General features: G+C 39.7%; 2 protein-coding genes across 2 annotated transcripts; one reads left to right on the forward strand and one right to left on the reverse strand.

Annotated features, from left to right (window-relative positions):
- The first annotated feature begins 1 nt into the window (after position 1).
- cox7a2l (cytochrome c oxidase subunit 7A2 like) lies at positions 2–5,450 on the forward strand. The gene is made up of 3 exons (XM_083933352.1): positions 2–142; positions 3,936–4,070; positions 5,082–5,450. The coding sequence occupies exons 1-3, from the start codon at positions 71–73 to the stop codon at positions 5,220–5,222; spliced, it is 348 nt and encodes a 115-aa protein (XP_083789478.1). The 5' UTR covers positions 2–70; the 3' UTR covers positions 5,223–5,450.
- Positions 5,451–16,345: 10,895 nt separating this feature from the next.
- pigf (phosphatidylinositol glycan anchor biosynthesis, class F) lies at positions 16,346–21,025 on the reverse strand. The gene is made up of 5 exons (XM_083932922.1): positions 20,677–21,025; positions 19,363–19,454; positions 18,507–18,623; positions 18,275–18,383; positions 16,346–16,641 (listed from the first exon to the last, which is right to left on the reverse strand). Exons 1-5 carry the CDS (start codon positions 20,902–20,904, stop codon positions 16,528–16,530), a joined length of 660 nt encoding a protein of 219 aa, XP_083789048.1. The 5' UTR covers positions 20,905–21,025; the 3' UTR covers positions 16,346–16,527.
- Between the last annotated feature and the right edge of the window lie 897 nt (positions 21,026–21,922).

The raw sequence follows: 21,922 nt of genomic DNA on the forward strand, positions 1-21,922 counted from the left end.
GCACCCGGAAGACCCTTTGCCGGGTGATTTTTGTTGTGGGTGACATTTTCCCCCGTCCTTCAGCAGGAAAATGTACTACAAGTTCAGCGGCGTTACACAGAAACTGACGGGGTCCGCTCCCACGGCCGCCTTCAGCCCTCAGGTGAGACCGGGAACCGGTTGTTTCTGCGAGAGAGCGAGTCGGTAACCGTGGAGATGACCTTCACGCCACATCACTGTGTCGGACCGTTAGTCTTCGGTGTAGCTGCCGTGGCTTTGAAACATATTTAAAGATCTCAAGTGTAGTTAGATACATGTACAATATGCGTTTTATTTCCCAAACGTTGCGTGGTTTCCTTGACAACTGCAAAGAGAGGTTATAACGGTAGTTTCCGGTTATTACACGGTAACGTTAGCTAAACATTAACGTAACTGCGTCGCCGGTCGGACAGTTTTTGGCTAAATCCTATCAAACTTTCTGTTTAACCTACGAATATAAATTATAGTGTAATGTTTAGAGTTAATTTAATCGTGTTAAACTAAAGTCCAACTTCTTATCTTTGTAACCATGTATCGTTTTAACGGCCTAAATTATCTTTGAGTTACAAGAGTGGTCAAAAGGAAGCTAACACCGGTGAATTAGCCGTGTGCTCCTCTCGGCCCAAGTCGGACACCCCGATCTCCTCTCCGTAAACACTGGGAGCTGCAGGTCGTCCACATGAACACCAATGTTGTCAAAACATCCAGGACCATATTTCAGTCCCTCACAATAAAATGGCATGCACTAACAGCTCCTAAATATACCGTAAAGTCTTCTTAATTTCCATTTATAATATAAACCACCACCTGAGCTGAGCGTCGCCCAAACGTTCTTACTGCTTTCTCTCAGTGTCACTTTATTTTACTAATATGACATATTAATGCCCATGTACAAATATGAAACTTCACTTGTAGATTGTTAGAAGTGTGTAAATTAATTCTACTTGCACTTCGGTGGCGATAACCCAGTAAAAGCGACACGAAAAGACCGGAAACTGCGGCAGACCAGATCCGTCCGGATACTGCCAATGCCAGCGAACGGCGTCCGACTGGTGACGCATTCAATGTATGTGTCGCATAAAGTCATCTTTCTTCTTTATAAATGAGTCTGTATTTTTATAAAGTAATCTGTATTTCTTATTAAATTTTCTTTCTTTTTTAAACTTGTATTTTTATCTTGTTGCACGGTCAATATTCAGGAAGATACAAGTTATATACTATACTGTTACTAATATACTGTAATGTAAACGACCGAAGGAGTGACATCAATAACAAATAAAGAAAAGAAAATTACTAGACAAAGCTAAATAGTAATGCATAAAATTAAATACTAAAATAAAATGGTGTAAAAAAATCAGTCAAAATACAAGAATTCAGACAGGAAATATGGTACATAGATATTCATACAGACGTAGGGCTTTTGGCTTTTTACACATTTTTAATTTGGTTTCATCTCATTTATAAATACATCGAAAATAGGAATCGTTTTAAGAAACGACATGTATGTTTAAAGTATTTAGCCAAAATAATGAAATTATTGTTCCCGAATTCTACTTTTTAGTCCTCCAGTCGAAGACCAAACTTTCTATTTTCATTTAAAAGCCAGAATAAATTGATCATTATAAGACGTGTATTATCTAACGTTTGAAAACCATAAAGATGCAATGCCAATTATTTCTTTGGAAAAAATAACCATTTTTCATCACTTCCTTATCTCACAACCTTTATTTAACCTTTATTTTGAAAGGTTATTATGGGGATGTCGCATTCATTCGACTTTGCAGCCAATTTGGAAAATCAATGGGTTCTCTGAGCATCTGCCAGATGTGACCTTTATTATATCTCCATTGTTCTTTACACCGCAGCGTTCTTATTGCTTATGATAATAGTGGATCAGGCTGCCGTCAAGCTCTCCAGCTACTGTTTGGAAGTAATTTAATCCTGTAACATAAATATTGTGTTTGGTAGAATTTAACTAAAGTACTTTGTCCAATCTTGAGGTACAGCATTTGCACTTTTCTAATTCCCTTTCATGCTACTTTTTAATTTTTACTACACTACAATAACTAGTTAAAAGCACAGTTTATAAAATGTGATAGATTGACTATTTGACCATAACAGATTTTTGTCAACAGCTGCACGTTTTTTTCAATCTTAAGTGAAGCAGGCCCCTGTTTATCGTGTGCGGATAAGATGCAATTGGTAGGTTACCAGTTGCATCTTCAGTCTTGTGCTGCAACACAGAATACATGTACAAGTCACAAGTCACAAGTTTGCCATGTTCAGTCGGTCTTGTAAACTATGTTGCAAAACCGAACAATACAAAAAACACAATATAAACCGAAGCATGGGTTTGTTGAACCATTGCACCACTTATCTCCAGTTTTCTCAGATGCTTGTAGTGTCAGAAAGAGACAAAAAAAACGACCTAAGAGAGACTGCGAAAGATTCAATAAGGGATTTGTTGGCTGCCAAGGTTAACGAATCCAGGATCCAAAGTTAAATCAGAACCCATCCCTAAACTGTAGTCCTTAGTTACTAAACCACTGAACAACGCTTAAAAGTCATAGCCAAGGGCCAAACCAAATTGCTGTAGCTTGGATATAGGGTAATCGAAAATCTTGCCTTTGCCAGAAATTGATGAAACAGCAATTTTGGAAGGAGGCGGGTCGATTAAAAAAAAAAAGAAGAAGATGTTAGTCGGTCAAAACATAAAAAAATAAAAAAATACAGACCACAACGTTCACAATTGGAGTCGCACCTTCAGGCAATGAATTAAGTTTATCTAACCTGCATGTGTTTAGACACCTGAAGGCAGCATTTTTGTTCCTTCTACTTTGCATTTTGCTTTTTAGTCCTCAGCATCTTGCACAGCGCGGCATGGGTCCCTCCGTAATAACAAGTCATACAGGTAGAGCGACCAGAAGAAATGGGGAATCGTCTCTGTTTTTCTGGTTTAACACACAAAGGTGATTCCTGCTGGGAACACTTTAAGTTAAGCCTTCTCTTAAATGGCAAGTAAAAATAATCTGCTTTCAGTGCCTCTGCATTTTCATGTCAGATTTAATTTCCCTGCTCCCACACCATCTGCCTCCGCACACTAACAAGGCAATGGGCCTCCCAGTTATTTTCAAACCCAAGGTGGGTGAGAAGCTTCCTCCAAGTGAGAGGATATGAAGGAAGAATACTCTTACTTCATTAACGCCACAGTGTGCTCCTTGTTTATTTATGTACAGAATGAGCTGTCTGGAAAAAGTAGAACAACAGTGTGAATTAATTACGTTAATGATATTTTCCCTTGACTCATATAGCGAAATAGCTATGGTACAGGTCCAAATCACACTTACGAATTTGTGTGGAAAATGCCTTATTTTTTTGGCCCTTACGCAAAATTGTCTGAAAATGCCTATGGAGTGTGTAAAAAGGTCTACTGATATAGCATAGAACAATTTTTTTTTAGACAAAATTAAGCTGACAGTGTTAAACTGCTACTTGAATAACTTGAATAAACTGAAAAGGCACTTAAAGAGTCTGACAAGTTGTGAAATGAGATGAATCATGTACTCATGTAATCACTTGTTTCAGGCATCATTGTTGAGGTCAGTGCAGTTCCTACAAAGAGTACATGGCCGTTTGTCGTTCTCAACATAGTTGTTTTCTGTATTAATGAGCTGTTTCCCGTTGACTTTACTTCATTTTTACTGTCAAAAAATCTTAAACCTCTGAAATCTGAACACAAAGACGTGATACATTTAATCTAAGCTTCAGTTGGATTTACACCTTTCATAGGATATCATTGTTTCTGATGTCCATTGCATTTATCCGCTAAGAAATCATAGAAAAAAAATGTTTTTATGCATGTGTACTAATGGCATTGGATAGAACTGTGCATTAACCAGTTGGTTGTTTTTGTTCAGGGGCTGAGGCCAAGCGTGCCAGCCACGTCCCCAGCCATGATCTTTTCCACACCCACGAAGGTGGTGTCGGAGGCCGGGACCATGGTGGAGTACATGGGAACAAACAGGGTTCCTGACTTCCAGAGGCTATTCCAGGTAATGAACATCTTCAACTGAAATAGTCTTACTCATGATGACAAGGAGAAAATTTACTTCCACCACACGCTGACTACGTTTACAAGCACACTAATACTAATATTCCACTATTTTACTGAATATGACCATATTCTGAAACAGCATTTTCCATTTTTTGATATAACCAATAAGGCATTTTACTGAATAAAGCATTTCCCGATTAATACATGTGAATTATGCCGATATTATTTAGGTATTATTAATGTTTCTAAAAAGGTGGTAAAAGGAATGAAAGAGGTAGGCTGCATTTACACGATCAAACAAGCCGGCCACTGAAGGAACAAAACATTTTCCATCAGTATGCATTGCTGCATGTAAACAGGAATACTAGTGGAATATTCATTTTAATTAGCCATGTAAAGTGCCTAGTAGAAATATTGACTTTTACGGAGTAAGGATAAAAATAGAATGTTTTGTGCATGTAAACCTAGTCACTGATGCAGCTTTTGTTAACTCAAAGAAGTCCCCAGAATGATGGGGGGGCAAGTACTCTAAAGCACGGGGCACGGTACATATGGACAGTGTGAGTGCGCCCTTAATGGGTTCACATTTGTTAGTTTTTTACTTTCACTTAATTTCCCCCCTGCTTCAGTATTCATCACACGAGACGCAGTGAGATAAAAACTATAAAGTTGGGCAGAGCAATCACTTAAACCAATGGAAATCACATTAATGCCTGCTGCAAGAAACTTGAAACTTGTTGAAACTCAAATTACAAATTGAACAACTTTTTGTTTCTTATAATTAAACTGTCATTTAACTCGAGAAGCACAGAACTGGTTTGAGACTGGATGCTTTTAATGTTATAAATGAGTGTTCTGACTAAAATAATTAGAATATGTCAAGGCCTATCTGAAAATACTGTACTCTGTGACATCTTCATTATTGAATTTTCATATTGTCCTCCTTTTTTTCTTCCTCCAACTCTCCCTGCCTCTCCACCCGCCCCCTTCTTGTTTCATCTGCTCCCAGACGTCGGACGGTATCCCCATTCATTTGAAGCGCGGAGTCCCCGACAGACTACTGTACCGCACCACCATGGCTCTCACTGTAGGAGGCGCTCTCTACTGTCTGGTGGCTCTGTACTTCGCAGCTCAGCCCAACAATAAGTGACCTAACGGAAAAACGAGGACCTCTCTGAAACACCTCTTGACAGGACGCTGCTGTAATTTCTCCACCTAACATTCCCAGCCTCCATCTGCCCTCGCCATGCCACCTCTTGGGACTCTAATCACTGTCAGAACATCACACTCAACGTTCACTATAATAATGTGTATAATTTGTAAAACAAATGTCTAAGTTAATACAGTTTATGGGGAAACAAATTAAAACAAGCCCTGAATTTAAGTCGTCTTGCCTTTATCTTTACATCTTTAATTATACGTCAAATAAAATAGCACTCACTGTCGCAGAGGTTGTTGCCAAGAAAAAGACAGATGCACGGACATCATGTATGAAACTGTGTCTGCGGTAGAGAAAATCTTACGAATGCCAAAATAGAAGCGGACATGTAAAGATAGTTTTTCTACGCTCACAGCTCTCGACAGGCGTGTGGTAGTGCAGTGATGAGCATGTGTGTGTGCAAGAGAGAGAGAGAGAGCAAGCATGATGCAGACACCCCGTCTGGAACATAGCTGCTGCTCACTTGGCTTAAGTACTGGCTCATGCGGTATTTATGTGTGGGGGCTCTGGTGTGATGTCAGATGCTTCTCGCCGAGTTCGGAGGAAGAGGAAGGGAGGTTGTTTCAGACGGACATGTTGGCAGCCCCGCGTCAAGCTGCTCAAACACTGATGCTAGTCTCTGCGTTGTCTCTTTTGCTTTGATGTGTATGTTTTTTGTCTTATGTAGCTTTATTTTTATTGGTATTTTCCGGGACAAAGATCGGTTGACATAGGCGACATACTTGTGCAACAGGGTTTTTTGATGACATGACAACTTAAAAAGGCACGTATATGATGTCGTTATAATGAAATGAAAGATTTCTATGTTTTAAACCTGTTGATTTATCTCTACTCACTACATTTGTGTTAAAAAAATCAATCCCTCTCTTGCTGTCAAACATAAAAATATTATATGTAATGTGATTTGAAATAACTCATCCATCATATTAAAACACGCCTGACTAAGCTCTAGGGTAGCAGAAGGTGAACATTTAGATGTTAGTATGCAAAAACTTTTACCATGAATATAGTTGAGGTGTAATTTATTACTAAGTAAAACTTCGTAAAGTACAAAAGTATTAGCATCAAATAATGGCCCTTTCAGAATAATGTTATATGGACGTCAATTTATGTGCACATCACTTTAGGATGGAATCCACAATGACACATTATAACTGAATTGTTGATTTTTATCATTTCTATTATTCTAAATCCGAAAGTATCTAAAGTTGTGAAATACATTTAGTGGAGTAAGAAGGTACAATATTTGCCTCTGAAATGTGGTGTAGTATAAAAATAAAAATACTCAAGTGAAGTAGTAAAAGTAATAAGATCAAGTATAGTAAGTATCTCAAAATTGGACTTCAAGAATATAACACTCCCCTATCTCGTGTATCATCCTCAGATTTCTCCTGATTCTCTCCGTGAAGTTTTGTAGTCTCTTGGATATTCGTGATAATGTGGGTTTGTCTTTTGTAAGGTTCATTTTCCTCAGTTTGGTTTATTATTTACTAAAGCCGTCTGTGACCTGGAGATATCTGACCAAACCTTTTTTTCCAGTTTATTATTGGAAAGGTGTTTAAAAGCCATCATTACCAGGTATCATGCAGTGAGCTGCTTTTACCACATATCCTGACCAAACCATACACTTAACAACTACCTTGGCCCCTGATTTGGTGTGTACGGTACAGTATTGTATACTCATGCTGGGCTTCTGTGTGTTTGTATTGATTGTGCAGTGCTGTGCCATGGTCACATGATGCTCTGAGAACACCAGAGGTGGCCTCCGCTGCTTCAACTGATTAGTGCAGTCCTCACAACGAGATCTACCTCTGGTAATCAGGTAGCACAAAGCATGTGCACGTTGTACAGTACATACGTGTGCAGTGCAGTCTTGAGGACGGGTGTGTTTGTTCTGCTCTGTATTCCACCCTCCAAACATTAAGCTTGTCATTATTTACATTTTTTTAAACAGTGTGTTACTGGAAGGATGACTGAACATGCCTACCGGGGGCCCAGTGGCCCTGACTCACTAAATGTTGCTGAAAAGAACTCAAAATGATACAAAATTACCAGAAACATACACAAAACCACAACAAATGACACATCATTACCACAGTGTTGCAAAATGGCTGCAAAGAAACGCTAAATTACTGAAAATAGAAACAAAACAATCAAATATTATACATAAAACGACTACAAAGGACCCAGAATGACTACAAAGAGACACAAAATGACTACAGAGATTTCAAAACCACCAGAAAGCGAAGCTAAATTACTGTAAATAGACATAAAAACCCCAAAACTTACAGAAACCACTATAAAGGATCCCAAATGCCAACAAAGAGATACAAAACACCTAAAAAGAGAACTAAAATTATTACAAAGAGATGCACAACCATCACAAAGATGCAAAAAACACTTCAATGAGATACAATAGTATACAATATTCTAAAGGGCCTCAAAAACCTTTGTTTATTGTTTGTAGATGAAAAAAACAAGAGTTGTATTTATTAAGGCATGAAACATAATTCTGTCAATACGACTCTGGACCTCCGTTTGTAAAGGCATCAATACTCGAGGCCCTGAGGAAAATCTATGATGGATAATTTATGATAGCACGGATTTAAAAATGAAGAATTTGACCTGCGGTAAAATAATGATTATGGTTCATTAATAACTTAGACACCATTGTTTGAAGAGTGTGTTACTCTAAAACACCAGATGAAACCGCACTAAAATCCCAAACTATCCCTTTAAGTAGCTGAAACCAAAGACTTCAAGAGATATAAGGGTTTTCCCGTCCAGCATCCTAAGGAATGGTGATTTTAGACATGGCATCCTTAGATGAAGTTTTAAGGGCAACCTTTAAAAAAAGTGTTTTTATGCAACCTGGTACTGACACTCAGATTGGGAAGTACTCTGAGAAACCTCCCCGTGCAAAGTCCTTGAATTTCAGAAGCAAAATGTGTGAACGAAACCTGTGTTTGTGCCGTTTTAACAAGGGATCTCTTGCTCACTTGTGCCTTTTACATCCACCTCTCTAATGTATTCAGTCACAGTCCTCCCACTGAGGCCTTTTCATCATCATTATATGCACTAATGAACTTATGAGGTGCACCTAATATCTTGTTTTGATAATAAACCTCAGACCTGCTTTTCATCAAGAAATCGGTCAGCATCCCCTTAATTCCACCCCTCTGTCTCTCCGAGCCCTCTTGCATCATACAGCCTACTCGAATGTCCCTCTGTAACAATACGTCCTTTTGTTATCACTCTTAGATCCTGTTCAGACTGGTTCTGTCCTTGGTGATCAGATCACAAGTGGACAGCCTTAAGTGCAGGTGTGAAAGCACCCAGAATGCATTGAGGACGCTTAGACCTGACATCTATGCAACCTCATGTTTTCCCATCAGTCCACACCATTCCAACAATTAATGAGGCACGTACTGGGGGGGGGGGAGTGGGTGTTAAGACAGGAAACTGGGGCAAAGGGAGAGACAAAACACAGGAAGCAAGTCGGGTGTGAGGAGAGGGGAGGATGAGAGTGTGAGGAGGTTGTGATGTGGAGGATGGGTGTGATTTATCTGGAGAAAATTGAAAAAAGTCATCCCTACTCCCATTCTCCTCAGCAGTGCCAAGTGAGAACGCAAGGAAACCGATCTTGCAGTAAGAGGCACTCGTCTGTCCTGTTTTACCGCCCCGCTCTTGTAACAGATCGATTTAAAGCCAGTATATCTGTTATAATATTCCAGCTTTCAAATGAATCTAAAAGGCATGTCTTTGTGTAGAAATATTGCACAGTCGTGGTCAACTGTAGGCTAAGTGTCACCAAATTAACATGAGACAAGGAGTACTAATAGGCTCCTGACTAGTCAAGTATATGTGCAGCTAATTATCAGCCTCTTAATTCTCTGGCTTGTTAATTAACAATTAGCCTAGTGGCTATCCATCTAAGAAGCTTTGAAATGATCAGACTGCACTGGCTGATAGTGAGAGGTGCAAATGAAAACCAAACTGGACTTGTGCATGAAAGGAACGAATAACTACAAAAGAAGAAAAAAAGCTTGGGAAATGGGCCTGGATATACTAAATGTGTCTTTGCCACTATCATTAAAAGGTTTCTACATTTGCTCTCGACTCGTGACTTAGGAGTCCTCTTTTTGGAGCTAAGCTCGTGAATGTTCTCATTTGTCCAGGTCATCGTTATCATTCATTCATTCATCTTCAACCGCTTATCCCGGGGTCGGGGTCGCGAGGTGCTGGAGCCGATCCCAGCTGACATCGGGTGTGAGGCGGGGTACACCCTGGACAGGACGCCAGTCTATCGCAGGGCACATAGAAACAAACAGAGACAGACAACCATTCACACCTACGGGCAATTTTAGAGTCATCAATTCACCTCAAAGCAATTTCAGTCAAAAACAACTGGACTTGGTTATTTGTCTAGGAAGACGTTTCACCTTTCATCCAAGAGGCTTCATCAGTTCATGTACGCATCTGACCAGGCTGGGACTGGTCCAACTAACTGGTGTGAGATCCAGGTATTTAACCTCTCACAAGGCCGATGATGTCACTGAAACCCTTTGTGCTCCAAGTGCCAACGCCCGTCATTAGAGTGGCAGTCGTTGGTGGGCAGTTGGTTTCGACTTCGTTAGTGCTCCATTGAGTCTGAACGACAGTCGTTGGAGTCACAGGAGGCCATTTGTGAACAGTTGTTCTTTGAGGTTAGATTGTTGAATCTCCTGGGAAGGGATGAAAGGGCAGCATTGTAAATTGGAGATAAGTGGTGTCTCAGCGCTCCTCCTCTGTTTAGCGGTGGTTTCTCTACTTTTACATAGATGGCTTCTTTTCTTATTGGAGCTGCTTTTAGCGCTTAAACGCTTTGCTAAATACTCCAAGGTCCATATTCTCCAAACATTTTTTATCTTACCACTATATGAATTACCACTATTGAAATATTGAAATACCACTATTGAATTTCCCCGTGTGGGATAAAAATAAAGTAATTCTTCTTCTTCTTCTTCTTCTTCTTCTATAGGACTCCTCAATAGCACAAAAGCTCCTAGCTGAGAGTGTCCTCTTAAAACCTCTTTACAAAGATGCTGAAAACAACTTACTAAGGAATAAGGAGAAGTCTTAAACTAACAGAGAAGACGAGATTGACCCTGTTGCTATAGATGATGCCTTGTTTAATGAAAAATATTTTGGGGATTTTCTGACCCTAACCGAACATTTAAAATAGATTAAACGATAAATCGTATGGGGGAGATCAGGTACACTAGTACATGCACAATGCCCCATAATCCAACAATTCTGGATGAAAGTGCACTGTTATATAGTGAAGGTCACAGGTTTGCAGTCTGTCTTCTGCCCAGAACTTTACATTTTATTACAACTTTAGAAAACTGTAAGATATTACTAGACCCAGACAGCAGTGATGATTGGACAGAAAATGAGACTCTGGGACTGCAGTGCCTCCTCATCAAGATGAGAGGGGCCGAGATGAAAGAATGCAATAAAAATGGGTAAGAAGACGGACGGAAACGGGTCCTCAAGAGGGGCACGGATGCGTTTAAACAAAACAGTGAGATGGAGGCACACTGATTTCCACATGTGAGCTAGGATTGAGTCCTTTTCCTCAGTTTTATTTCTTTTTGGCTACATTTCGTAGAAAGCCACTTTACACTTTGCTTCAATATTCTTGTTTCTGTGTTTGAGTGAGGTTCAAAAGGGGAGATTTTGGAAATATGCATTTCTTTCTGCATTTGTATTCGTTCACTTATTTATCTTCAATTTGTATCTAAATTATCCAATGTTATAATTATCCTTGCATTGTTTTCAACACATTCTGTTATAGTGACACGTCTCTGTTGTGGGCTAGTATCACTCAACTGCTGATGATTTAGTTTATTCTGCTTTTATATTTGTGTCTCTACGGTATAAACTGTACAAGCAAGTATGTGTATCTGTCTGTCTATCTATGTCTGTCTATCTAGATCCAGCACAGGTAACACAAAGTACAGCTGAGTCTGATGGGAATATCATTAGTTTTGCATTATTTTGTCATAAAGTCATAATCCAAAACAATGGACTCATTTAAATGTTTGCGGTTTATGGTGCTGGATGCAAAGTCAGGGGATTACTGAAGTGAGTCCAGTTGGGGATCATGAGTGTCTGTAATACATTTTGTGGCAGATCATTTATTAATTGTTCATATATTTCTGTTTATTACTTTTCCTGCCTTATTTTTTAAAACTGTGGCAACGAGGTGTTAAAAAAAAAATCAAGCAGACATGGAGCAGCATTAGCATTCATTTGGTGTCCTGTTTCTGCTTCTCGCTGCAGTTTGGTCTCTACCAACTGCTGAGAAAAAATATCTGACTCAGACAGATTGTGTTGAGCTGGCAGTGTACAGGGGATTAATCAAAACTTGCTTACTAAAAACTCTGGAAACTGAGAAAATAAGAGCCGTAAGAGGGAACCTCTGAATCTGCAGATTGTCCAGGATGATAGCTGAAGACTTCGCAGAGCTGGGTGTTTAATTCTCCGTCTCCACAGCAGCCTGAGTAATCTTTTTGCGCAGGCATTTCGTTCAGTGTTACCCTTAAAAAATATCGATTGAGCCAGGTTTCATTTTGGGTGATCCACAACATCTTAATTCAGAATGCCCAACTCTGCAGACACATGACAGCCTGCGGAGAAAGGCTGGGGGAGAGAAGAGGGGCGGGGAGTGACAAATTACCTCCCATCACAATGCCTTGCCAAAATAGCACAGCCTGAGAACAAATAATGAATAAATAAAGGTCTTTGAGATTGAATAAGGAGTGTAATAAGGAATATGTGCTAGACCATGCTCAATTCCACAGCACATGAACAAAGCAACACCACATGAACAAAGCAACTCCACATGAACAAAGCAGATCCATTTAAGTCCCAAAAGTTAGTACATCGATTACACCTCAAGGGACAAACGCGTCCATTAGTCCACACACTGAAATGACAGGCTACCTCTCAGTTGACTCCTCAAAATTAAGGGTTCCACTGGAGTGCTTATTTCTGACTATCAATGTCATTTTTAACTTTTTTTAATTCCTCCCTATATGAATCTGTCTTTCTTCCTACAGAGTCATGAGGTCCTCACTGCTCCTGAGCCTGTCACTGCTGCTGGGCTTGATGCCCCTCTACGTTTGTAAGAAACTGCACTCTCTATTAGCCTGTGAATGTTCACATTTGTCCAGGTCGTCGTTATCCCCAAAGCCTTTTGGATGACAGGTGAAATTGTCTTCCTAGACAAATAACCAAGTCCAGTTGCTTTTGACTGAAATTGCTTTGGGGATATACTCTCTATTAAAGTAATGTAAAGTAATAAAGCAAATTGTCCGGATGGTTTTGGTGTGTGTTTTTAAATTCATGCATAATCGAGCTCCTCTTCTTCTTTTGGTGTGTCAGACAATAATTAAACCTTCTGACGCAAGAAAAGATGAGATTTTCAGTTGAAGGCAGCTCTGCAAATTTGTTTCATTAATGGAGTACAAGCGGCCGAAATGGGTTTTCTCAGGAGGGTGGCTGGAGTCTCCCTTAGAGAGAGGGTGAGAAGTTCAGCATCCGTGAGGAACTCGGAGTAGAGCCGCTGCTCCTTTGCGTTGAAAGGAGCCAGTTGAGGTGGTTCGGGCATCTGGTAAGGATGCCCCCTGGGCGCCTCCCTAGGGAGGTGTTCCAGGCACGGCCAGCTGGGAGGAGGCCTCGGGGAAGACCCAGGACTAGGTGGAGAGATTATATCTCCACACTGGCCTGGGAACGCCTCGGGATCCCCCAGTTAGAGCTGGTTAATGTGGCCCGGGAAAGGGAAGTTTGGGGTCCCCTGCTAAAGCTGCTGCCCCCGAGACCCGACCCCGGATAAGAGGGTGAAGATGAGATGAGATAATGGATTTTTTTCTTTTATAGAATTTCACTTGACTTATCCCCCCTTCTCATATTTTATTTATCTATTTTTAATTGTAATAAAGTTCCCATATAATTTTCAGGATCATACTTGTATGTTGGGGTTCTGTTAGAAAATGTTTTCATGCTTTAATGTTTAAAAAATGAATTATTTCTCTCATACTCTGTCTGAATAAACCTGTATTCTCCCTCTGTCTGAAACGCTCCTTTTAGTGCCTGTCTCTTTAAAGAGGCTCTATTATGTTAGTTTACAGGGTCATATGTGTATTTTTGGGTCAGCTACAACAGTTTTACATGCTTTGATCTTTAAAACACACATTATATTTCTCATATTGCTGCTGCTGCACCACCTCTGTGTGAGGTGCAGCAGCAATGGGGTCATGTCGATGGGTCAACACTTGTGTCGGAAATGTTACGCCCCTGACCATATATGGAATCAGTTACCTCTGAAAACACCGGTGCACACTCTGAAAGCTAGCCGCAAAACATGCTAACATTTGCTTTAACAGGTTAAACCGCAAAATAAACACCAAAACAGCATAAAAGTGGCCGAATTTACAGCTTCCAGGGTTGAAGCAGGTTTGGTCCCAGACAGCCGGTAACAGTTACAGATACATCCTGAGCTAAAATTACTGTTGTTGGGAAGTTTGCGGTCATTGTGAGGACATTTCTGGCAAAAAATCAAAATAAAGTTAATCCACTGGGTCTCCACCTCCTCTGTTGATGGGAGTACTTGACGGCGTTTCTGTTGGTTCTTGCAGAAGACAACAGGGTAGGTAGCTGACAGGTCCTGGTGGCTAAGCGCTAGTCTCTCTGCTCAGGTCAGGGCCTGTCTGTTTGAGGGCGTGCAGCCGGGCATTCTGGCACAAGGAATGACGTAGTATATTCACGGAAGTAAACGTGAAAACGCTATCGAAGCGTTTCAGGAAGGTAAAGATAAATGCCAGCAGAGGGGAAAATGGAGGAAACTCAGATTGGCGTGGAATAGCAATATCATAGCAAAACAAACTATATAACATACTAAAGGAGAGAAAAACAACAACAACAAAAGCATAATTGGGTCTCTTTAAGACCCCTCCTGAAAAAGTCCAGTCTGCTCTGACTGGTCAACGTTTCTGGGTTTTCCACATCTGCACTCTTGAGTCTCTGCACCGTCATTGCAGTCGGGGAATGACTGTAACGGCACAGCAGCAGCACGTTCCACCTATGTATACTATATAGTATAGTTGTAACATCAAACTCATACAGAAGTCCTATTGGCTGTTGGCCTTCTTAACAATTAATAGCACTGTGGTCACTTTAACTACTTATTTTGATCCAGTTTTTATCCAGTGAGGCACTGTTGCACTTTGTTTGTTTGTTTGTTGTTGAATTGATGTTCATTGTTTTCCTGTAAAATGTTGTTTTTTGCTGCTGGCTGCACCACAAACTGCCCTCCAGTTTCTGAATACGGGATGTGTGTGTGTTCATTTCTCTGTGGATTTTATGATACTTTAGCACTTGCTATTGAAATGACCTGCTTTACAATAGAAAAATGCTGGAATGGAAAGCTAATTGTTTACAATATGAGACCTTTAAGTATTTTGTCTTTATCTAATTTATTCAGAATTATTTGTGTGTTTATGTATTTTAAATGTTCATACACTCTACACTCACTAGTAGCATGGTTATTTAATTAAGAGAGACAGTGTTTTGTTCTTGTTGTCAGGTGGGAGGGGTCATTTAGGCACTAGGAATATTCATTTCACGACAAACATGGGAAAGACTTTTGGATTTTACGCTTTCAAAATGAGACACTAAGCAACAATCACCAGATGTGGTGACACATACGAATCATTGTAGCTTTCCCCATTCGAAGGAGGTTGGAGGTGAAATCGATTAGATCACACCCTTTGCTCACCAAATGTACCTACTTGCCTGCTGTATTTGCTCTCCACGGGTAACGCATCAGGAGGTGGAGAATAGGAAAGTGAACAAGGGTAATCGAGGTGACAGCATGAGGTCAAATTGAATTTCATCAGACAGATGGATGGAGAGACTGAGGCATGAAAAAGGTGTTCTGATTGGTGTCAAAAGTGTATGCAGGGTACTTAAAGGCTTTGCTCTCTCCTTATGGGGTTTTTCAAATTGCACTTTCCCCTCAGGCTATTTTTTCCCGTCTTTCCTTGGCAACTACCTTATGTAAGAGTTCAAACGCAGGGCGAACGGACACCTCTGCCCCTGACTCTGTTCTAAAAACTGTCCACCGATCCCACCCACACCGCAAAGATGACTCTAATGTAGTTTCTTCTTCTCCCACATAATTAAGTTGTACTATATTACAAATGTCTACACTGTCTGCAATTGACTTCACAAGCTGACGCCGCCATGCAGAAAATGTAAGTTTCATTGCGGTTACTAGGCTACGATGGAGAACAAGAGGTGTGGGCGAAGGAGGGAAATGAATGTCCCTTAAATGAAAGTGAATCAGTATGGTTGCCTGGGGATGTGAAAAGCTGGAATGAGAACGAGCTGGAGAGGGAGGAGGGTGTCGAAACGGAGTTGGAGCAAGATTAATAGCTGTTTAAAAAAGAACAGTATTTATCAGTAGTCAGCTCTCAGGTGCAGAACAGGCGTCCGTGTGTGTGTGTGTGTGTGTGTGCAGTGACTCTGCAGTGAGTTTACACTATGTCTTTAACTTTCTAACTTCCCCTCATGACTCTTGATAAATGACCACCCAACCGCAACAATCATTACTCTGTATTACTTTGCAAATTAGTGCGAGGCTTGATTTCACACACACACACACACACACACACACACACACACACACACACACACACACACACACACACACACACACACACACACACACACACACACACACACACACACACACACACACACACACACACACACACACACACACACACACACACACACACACACACACACACACACACACACACACACACACACACACACACACACACACACACACACACACGGTGATTCAACAGCGCCACCTACAGGTTCAAGTATTTATAGATTATTCATTCACATCACTAATGTTGAGGACGTTTCCGTTATAAACTCCACATTTTTTAATCAAAGAAGCAATTTTTTATTCAATTAAAAAACTTCAGGAACATTAAACATACATACATAAAAAAAAAACAAGACATACCGTCTTGTTTTTTTTTTCCTTTTTATACAAAATCATCTTTCCAGCAGGCAGCAAACTGAGTGAATGTTCCCAATAAATAATCAGTCGTAGTTATACAGCAGGAATACCCTTGTTGGTCACAATCACAGAAACGCATGTGTCTGTCCATCACTTGCACTTATATGTGAGCTGTTTGCGATGATAGTGGATCCACACGGGAGCTGCCACAAGCCCGGTCAAGAAGCCGATCATAGCACCCAGACTGCAGGAAACAGGCCAAACCTACAAAATGCGAGACAATTCAGTCTGATGGTTGCACTGATAGATCGAGATGATATGAACGAACAGATAAATTCATCCTTTTTTCACCACAATGTCTCTGCTTGTAATGTTCTGTTAATTTAAAGAGGGAAGAAACAGCAGTACAGCAACGTCATTTAGACTCCAATTACCGCTATCTACCTCTAATTTGCATTTCCTTCGCCCAGAACTCCCTTTGCAATTACAATCTTTTTCCTTTTGTAAAATTGAATTAGGTAAATTAAGAGAATGATTTAATGGTTAGTGCTTTGCTATTTCAGACTTGTGGAGATTGTATTTTATATTGTTCAATGTAAAAATAAAAACTGGGTTCAACAAAGGAAAATTGTAGGTCTGAACGTATAAGACTTGACCGCTTAAAAGCTCTGTCTACTTGTAAAATTTGCATCTGTCTAAGGGATATGACCAGTGTAATTAAACACATGTCAGCTTGTTTTATGTGAATAATTTTGGAGGCATGAAGAGCTATAATTGTCCAGTAGTTCACCAGCAAAAAAAAATTGAAATTACAAAAAATTCTGTGAGATAAATAGATTTTTTTCTGCTTTCCTCTCCTGTTAAATTTAAAAATTGCCACTTATTATGTGGTTGTCGTGTCAGTGGTGATAGTAAATGCAGTCGTACATTATTTTGTATGCATGTCACATTGTTGTAAATGTATTAAGATTTTTTCTGTGAAAGTTTTCTACTTTTTTTGTGAATGAAACTTTCCCACAAACGGAGAGGAACAGGAAGCCTTACATGGCAGTTTTAGGGGCAACGATTATTAACAACAACAACATTAACAATATTACACTTCCTCATAACCAGCAGGAAGCACAAATCAAGCTGAAACAATAAAATATACGATAAAGTTGTGCAATTAAGGGCGCACTCACACTGTCCATCCGTACCGTGCCCAAACAGGTTTCACGGGTAAAGTCTAGTTCATTTGACCAGTGTGAGTGCAACCGTACCGCGCCTACCTGCAGTACGGTTGCCGGCCACGGACCGTTTGGGAGAGGTGGGCTTTTGTAAAGCGCATTTGCACGTAATAGCACAAGCGTGCGCACGTGTTCAAGCACGAGGCCTACGGCGGTTCTGACGTCATTTTATGTGCGCCTGTTCGGACATAGAAAAAAAGAAGGAGGGACCATGCACAGACATTTAAAACAATGGCGGTGAAAGGTTCATGTTGGTGTGATGTGGAGGTGGAGTGTTTACTGCAGATTTGGTCGATGAAAAGATTCAAAAACAGTCGACAAGACGCACAAAAACTCAGAGGTCTATGGAAACAATTGTAAACAAAGCGACGCATCGCGATGACGTCAATCACTGCGTATGACGTGTTACGGCGTGATGACGTATAGGCAGGCAAGAAGCATTTGCGCAAGGCCCAAGTAGTGTGAGTACAAACGGGCCTGGAGGACAGGTACCCTAAAGCACGGGGCACGGTACAGACGGACAGTGTGAGTGCGCCCTAAGAGAGTTTGACGAATCCGACACTTTACGAGATTTACATAAGATTGGATAGGATTGTTCTTGCATGAGGCCCAATAGGAGGATAAAGATTCAGCATGTGCATTAGTTAAGAGGATTTCTACTGTGTGCTGACCTGCCAAGGCCTGTCCCAGTCCAGAGGTATAGGAAAGGCTCCCACCCAGGCTCCTACTACTGTGCAGGCCACTGTAATCTGGAGGCCGGTGTCCCACACAGACATAGCTCTGCAGACAGAGACAGAGCAAAGCAACAACAGTTAGTATATTGGAGACACATGATGAGCACATGAAACACTCGACAGAAGGACAGGGAGCAGGGGAAAAAAGAAAAGCATATTTGAGGCTAACCCGTGCCGGCTGAACACTCGTATCCAGGCCTGGACGTTAGGGCCGAGGACACAGAGACACCTCAGGGTGGTTAGAGAGGTCAGCAGCACAGCTAGGGAGAATGTCTCCAAGGCGAATCTGAAACACAGATGAGAGATTAAACACTCAGGGTGACGCCGACGGCCGTGTCTAGCACAACAGAGGTTTAGTGACACAAACAGAACCTGAGTCGATACAGCAAAGGCAAAGCAAACAGTCATTTTTAGGAATTAATAAATACAGGGTTTAAAACTTAGCCAAAACAAAAACATGTCAGGAAAAAAACATTTCAATGTGTGAAAATACTCAGTAAAAGCTGCGTTTATTCACTTATTTTTAACCGTTACTATTGGTGATACATTTCAAGTTGCCTGACTTACTATTGTGGTGATTAACTCTGTAAATGAACAGCAAACAAGTCCTTCTTTACTACCCTGTGTATGTTTTAAATCTGTTTTACATCTCTCCACACTATACAGCTAGGGGTGTCACGATTCTCCAAACTTTGATCAGACTTTTAAGGTCACATTTTACTCAATTTCCGATCTTAACTTTGTAAAACTATGTGGTCTTGATTCTTAAAGATCAGCACATTGTTGGTTTTATGCCCTTTCAATCTTTAAACAGATAGTCTTCATGGTTTTAAGTGTGATATGGCTGCCATATCTTTTCGGAACGTACCACACTATTAAACAACACGTAAATCATTTTGGGGCAATCGCCGATCCCGCTTTTTAGTTTGATGACTGAAGTTGAAAGCTCAATTCAATCAATTTTAAGTTAAAATTGAAATTGCGACACCCCCACATGCAGCACAAGAGCATCAGCAGCTACTCACTCAATCAGCGGAGCCCCATAGAGAACGACCACAGAGTGGAAGAACAGGCACGACAGGAAGAAGTACAGACAGGAGCGAAACAACCTCGACAGCTGCGAAGAGACACGGAGAGAGATAATGTTTATGCCTAAACATTTAAGCGTGTAAACGTGTTGTAGTGGACCAACAGAATTTGAAGTTTGAACCTGAAAATTAGCATTATAGGGGACTTTTATGGAAGTAAACATGTCGTCAAATTTTTATTTTAAAAAGCCATTTAATTTTTAGCACTGAATTTTTGTGCTTTGGAATTATGTATCAGAGTTTGTTGCCTATGAATTCTTAAAATTCAACTTCTTTTTAACTTAGTTTTTTAAATGTTCACACATCCAGATTAAAAATGCAACTATTTAACTAAAGTTCTATGTACCAGATGCAAAAATACAACGTTTAAAATTCAGCTAAAATATTCAAACTTGTTCAAATTAAATTAAATTTTAAATTTGGTATGCTGATTTTTAAAAGATCTTTTAAATTATAAAGGTGAAAATTAGTTGTTGAAAAATTCAAGAGTTAACTTCAGTGGACAAAAAATATTCAGATACATAATGGCTTTTTAAAATGTCAAAATGCGATGTCACAGATGTACGTCCATGAACCTTTAACCAGGGGTGGAAGAAGTACTATGGAGCTTTAACTTAAATAAAAGTTGCAGTAACCACACTGAAGAAATACTAGTAAAAGCCCTGCATTCAAAATGTTACTTTAATAAAAGTACAAAGGTATAAGCAGAAATCTACTTAAAGTACAATAAATAAAAGTACTTATGTAGAATTGTCTTCTTCAGAATAAGAAAGTGTTGGATTATAACAGATTATTGTAAATACTGAATTGATTTGTCTTAATTGTCATTGTACCAGAACAACGAAATTGACAGTAAAATCCCTTAAAGTGCAGAAATAAATGAACATTATAAACATCAAATAGAATATTTATGATGCAGCTGATAAAGGTATGGCTTATTTTAATTACTCTATACAGTATACTGCTGTGGTGTGTATCTGAATCTATAACACGCTATTTTATTTGTTGATAATATTTTGTATTCATAATCTGAATCTGTTCAAACTAGTTACTGAAGTTGCCAAATATGTAGTGAAGTAAAAAGTACACTATTACCTCATAAATGTAGAGGAGTAAAAGTCTAAACTAGCATAAAATACAATTATAATTAAGTAAAGTAGTAACAGTGTATTTACGTGCAGTACTGGAGTAAATGTACTTCGTTACTTTGCACCACTGGGACACAATGAAAGTATAAATGTAAGTAATCACCTTGTATCCCACCGTGTGCTTCTTGGTGGGCGGTGTGATGCCGAGCAACCAGAAGACGGCGACACTAACGGCGGTGACCGCCCCGGACACCGAGTAGAGCCACAGCAGGTGGGCGCCGTACACCGAGAAGCCCGGCACCAGCGCCGCAGGTAGCACGGTCGCCATGAACACCGAGGCGGCGATGATGGCGTGAGTGGAGGCCATGGCTCTGATCTCATGGTCCCACATGATGAACAATGCAACTATCTACAACAAGAGACTAAAACAAAAGACAAAAGTCCAATAAAAACATTTAAAAATGTTAATTTAGCTACTGAAGACGTGCAGAGCAGGTTAAATCCATGACCTGTTTTCCGTAAACATGGAGCGACACAAACTTCCGCTTGGACTTCACAATAAAAGTCCAAAGATCCCATGCAAAATAACAGGAGAATTTTATTTTACTTTATTTTATTCATAATATTTTATGCCATAAACGTAAAAGTTATACACATGCTTTATTGTTTATGCCGTCGAAGGGTCAGTGGCGTACTTGTAATGCAATTATCAGAGGTATTGAAATGATGTATAAGCTTTTGTCTTTTTTCTCCCCACTTTATTCAAATTGTTATTTATTTATTTATTTAAAACAAATTGAGCCTGTAATAATTTTGTTTTCTATTTTCATCATAATTGAGTTTTAGTGAACTGGTGAGGTTTCACGGTGAGCCCTCTGTCTGTGTAAATGAGAATAGGAAATACTTTAATAATCCAAAGGGGGGAATTATTTTTGTTACACATATATTAGTAAAGACTCAAATTTGAATTTACAGAAATTAATATTTACAGTTGTGAAATATATACAAGATCAAATATAAGAGCCATGACAAATAGTTTCATTTTCCTAATCCACAGAAATCACAATAACATTCAATATTGCTTATTAATCTATATAATATATATATATATATATATATATATATATGGTGCAAAACTGTAGAAGACACCTCCTTTACTCTGCCCTACAAATCGTAAAGCGTAAAGTGTACTAACTACAAAAAATGTAAGGTAAAAAATGCTTTTAAAGTTTGTTTATTGTCCCAACAAATTAAAATGTGGCACACTGTTTATGGATTATGGTTTATTAGTTTGCCATTTAATAACACTTATCCAAATCAATCCTAACCTCCATACTTTCAGGCCCACAATTGTGCAGAAATCATGTTATTAATGATTTCGTAGTTACTGCACTTACGCTTTGTAGGGC

The sequence above is a fragment of the Echiichthys vipera genome (genome assembly GCF_963691815.1).
Source record: "Echiichthys vipera genome assembly, chromosome: 18".
Lineage (NCBI taxonomy): Eukaryota > Metazoa > Chordata > Actinopteri > Perciformes > Trachinidae > Echiichthys > Echiichthys vipera.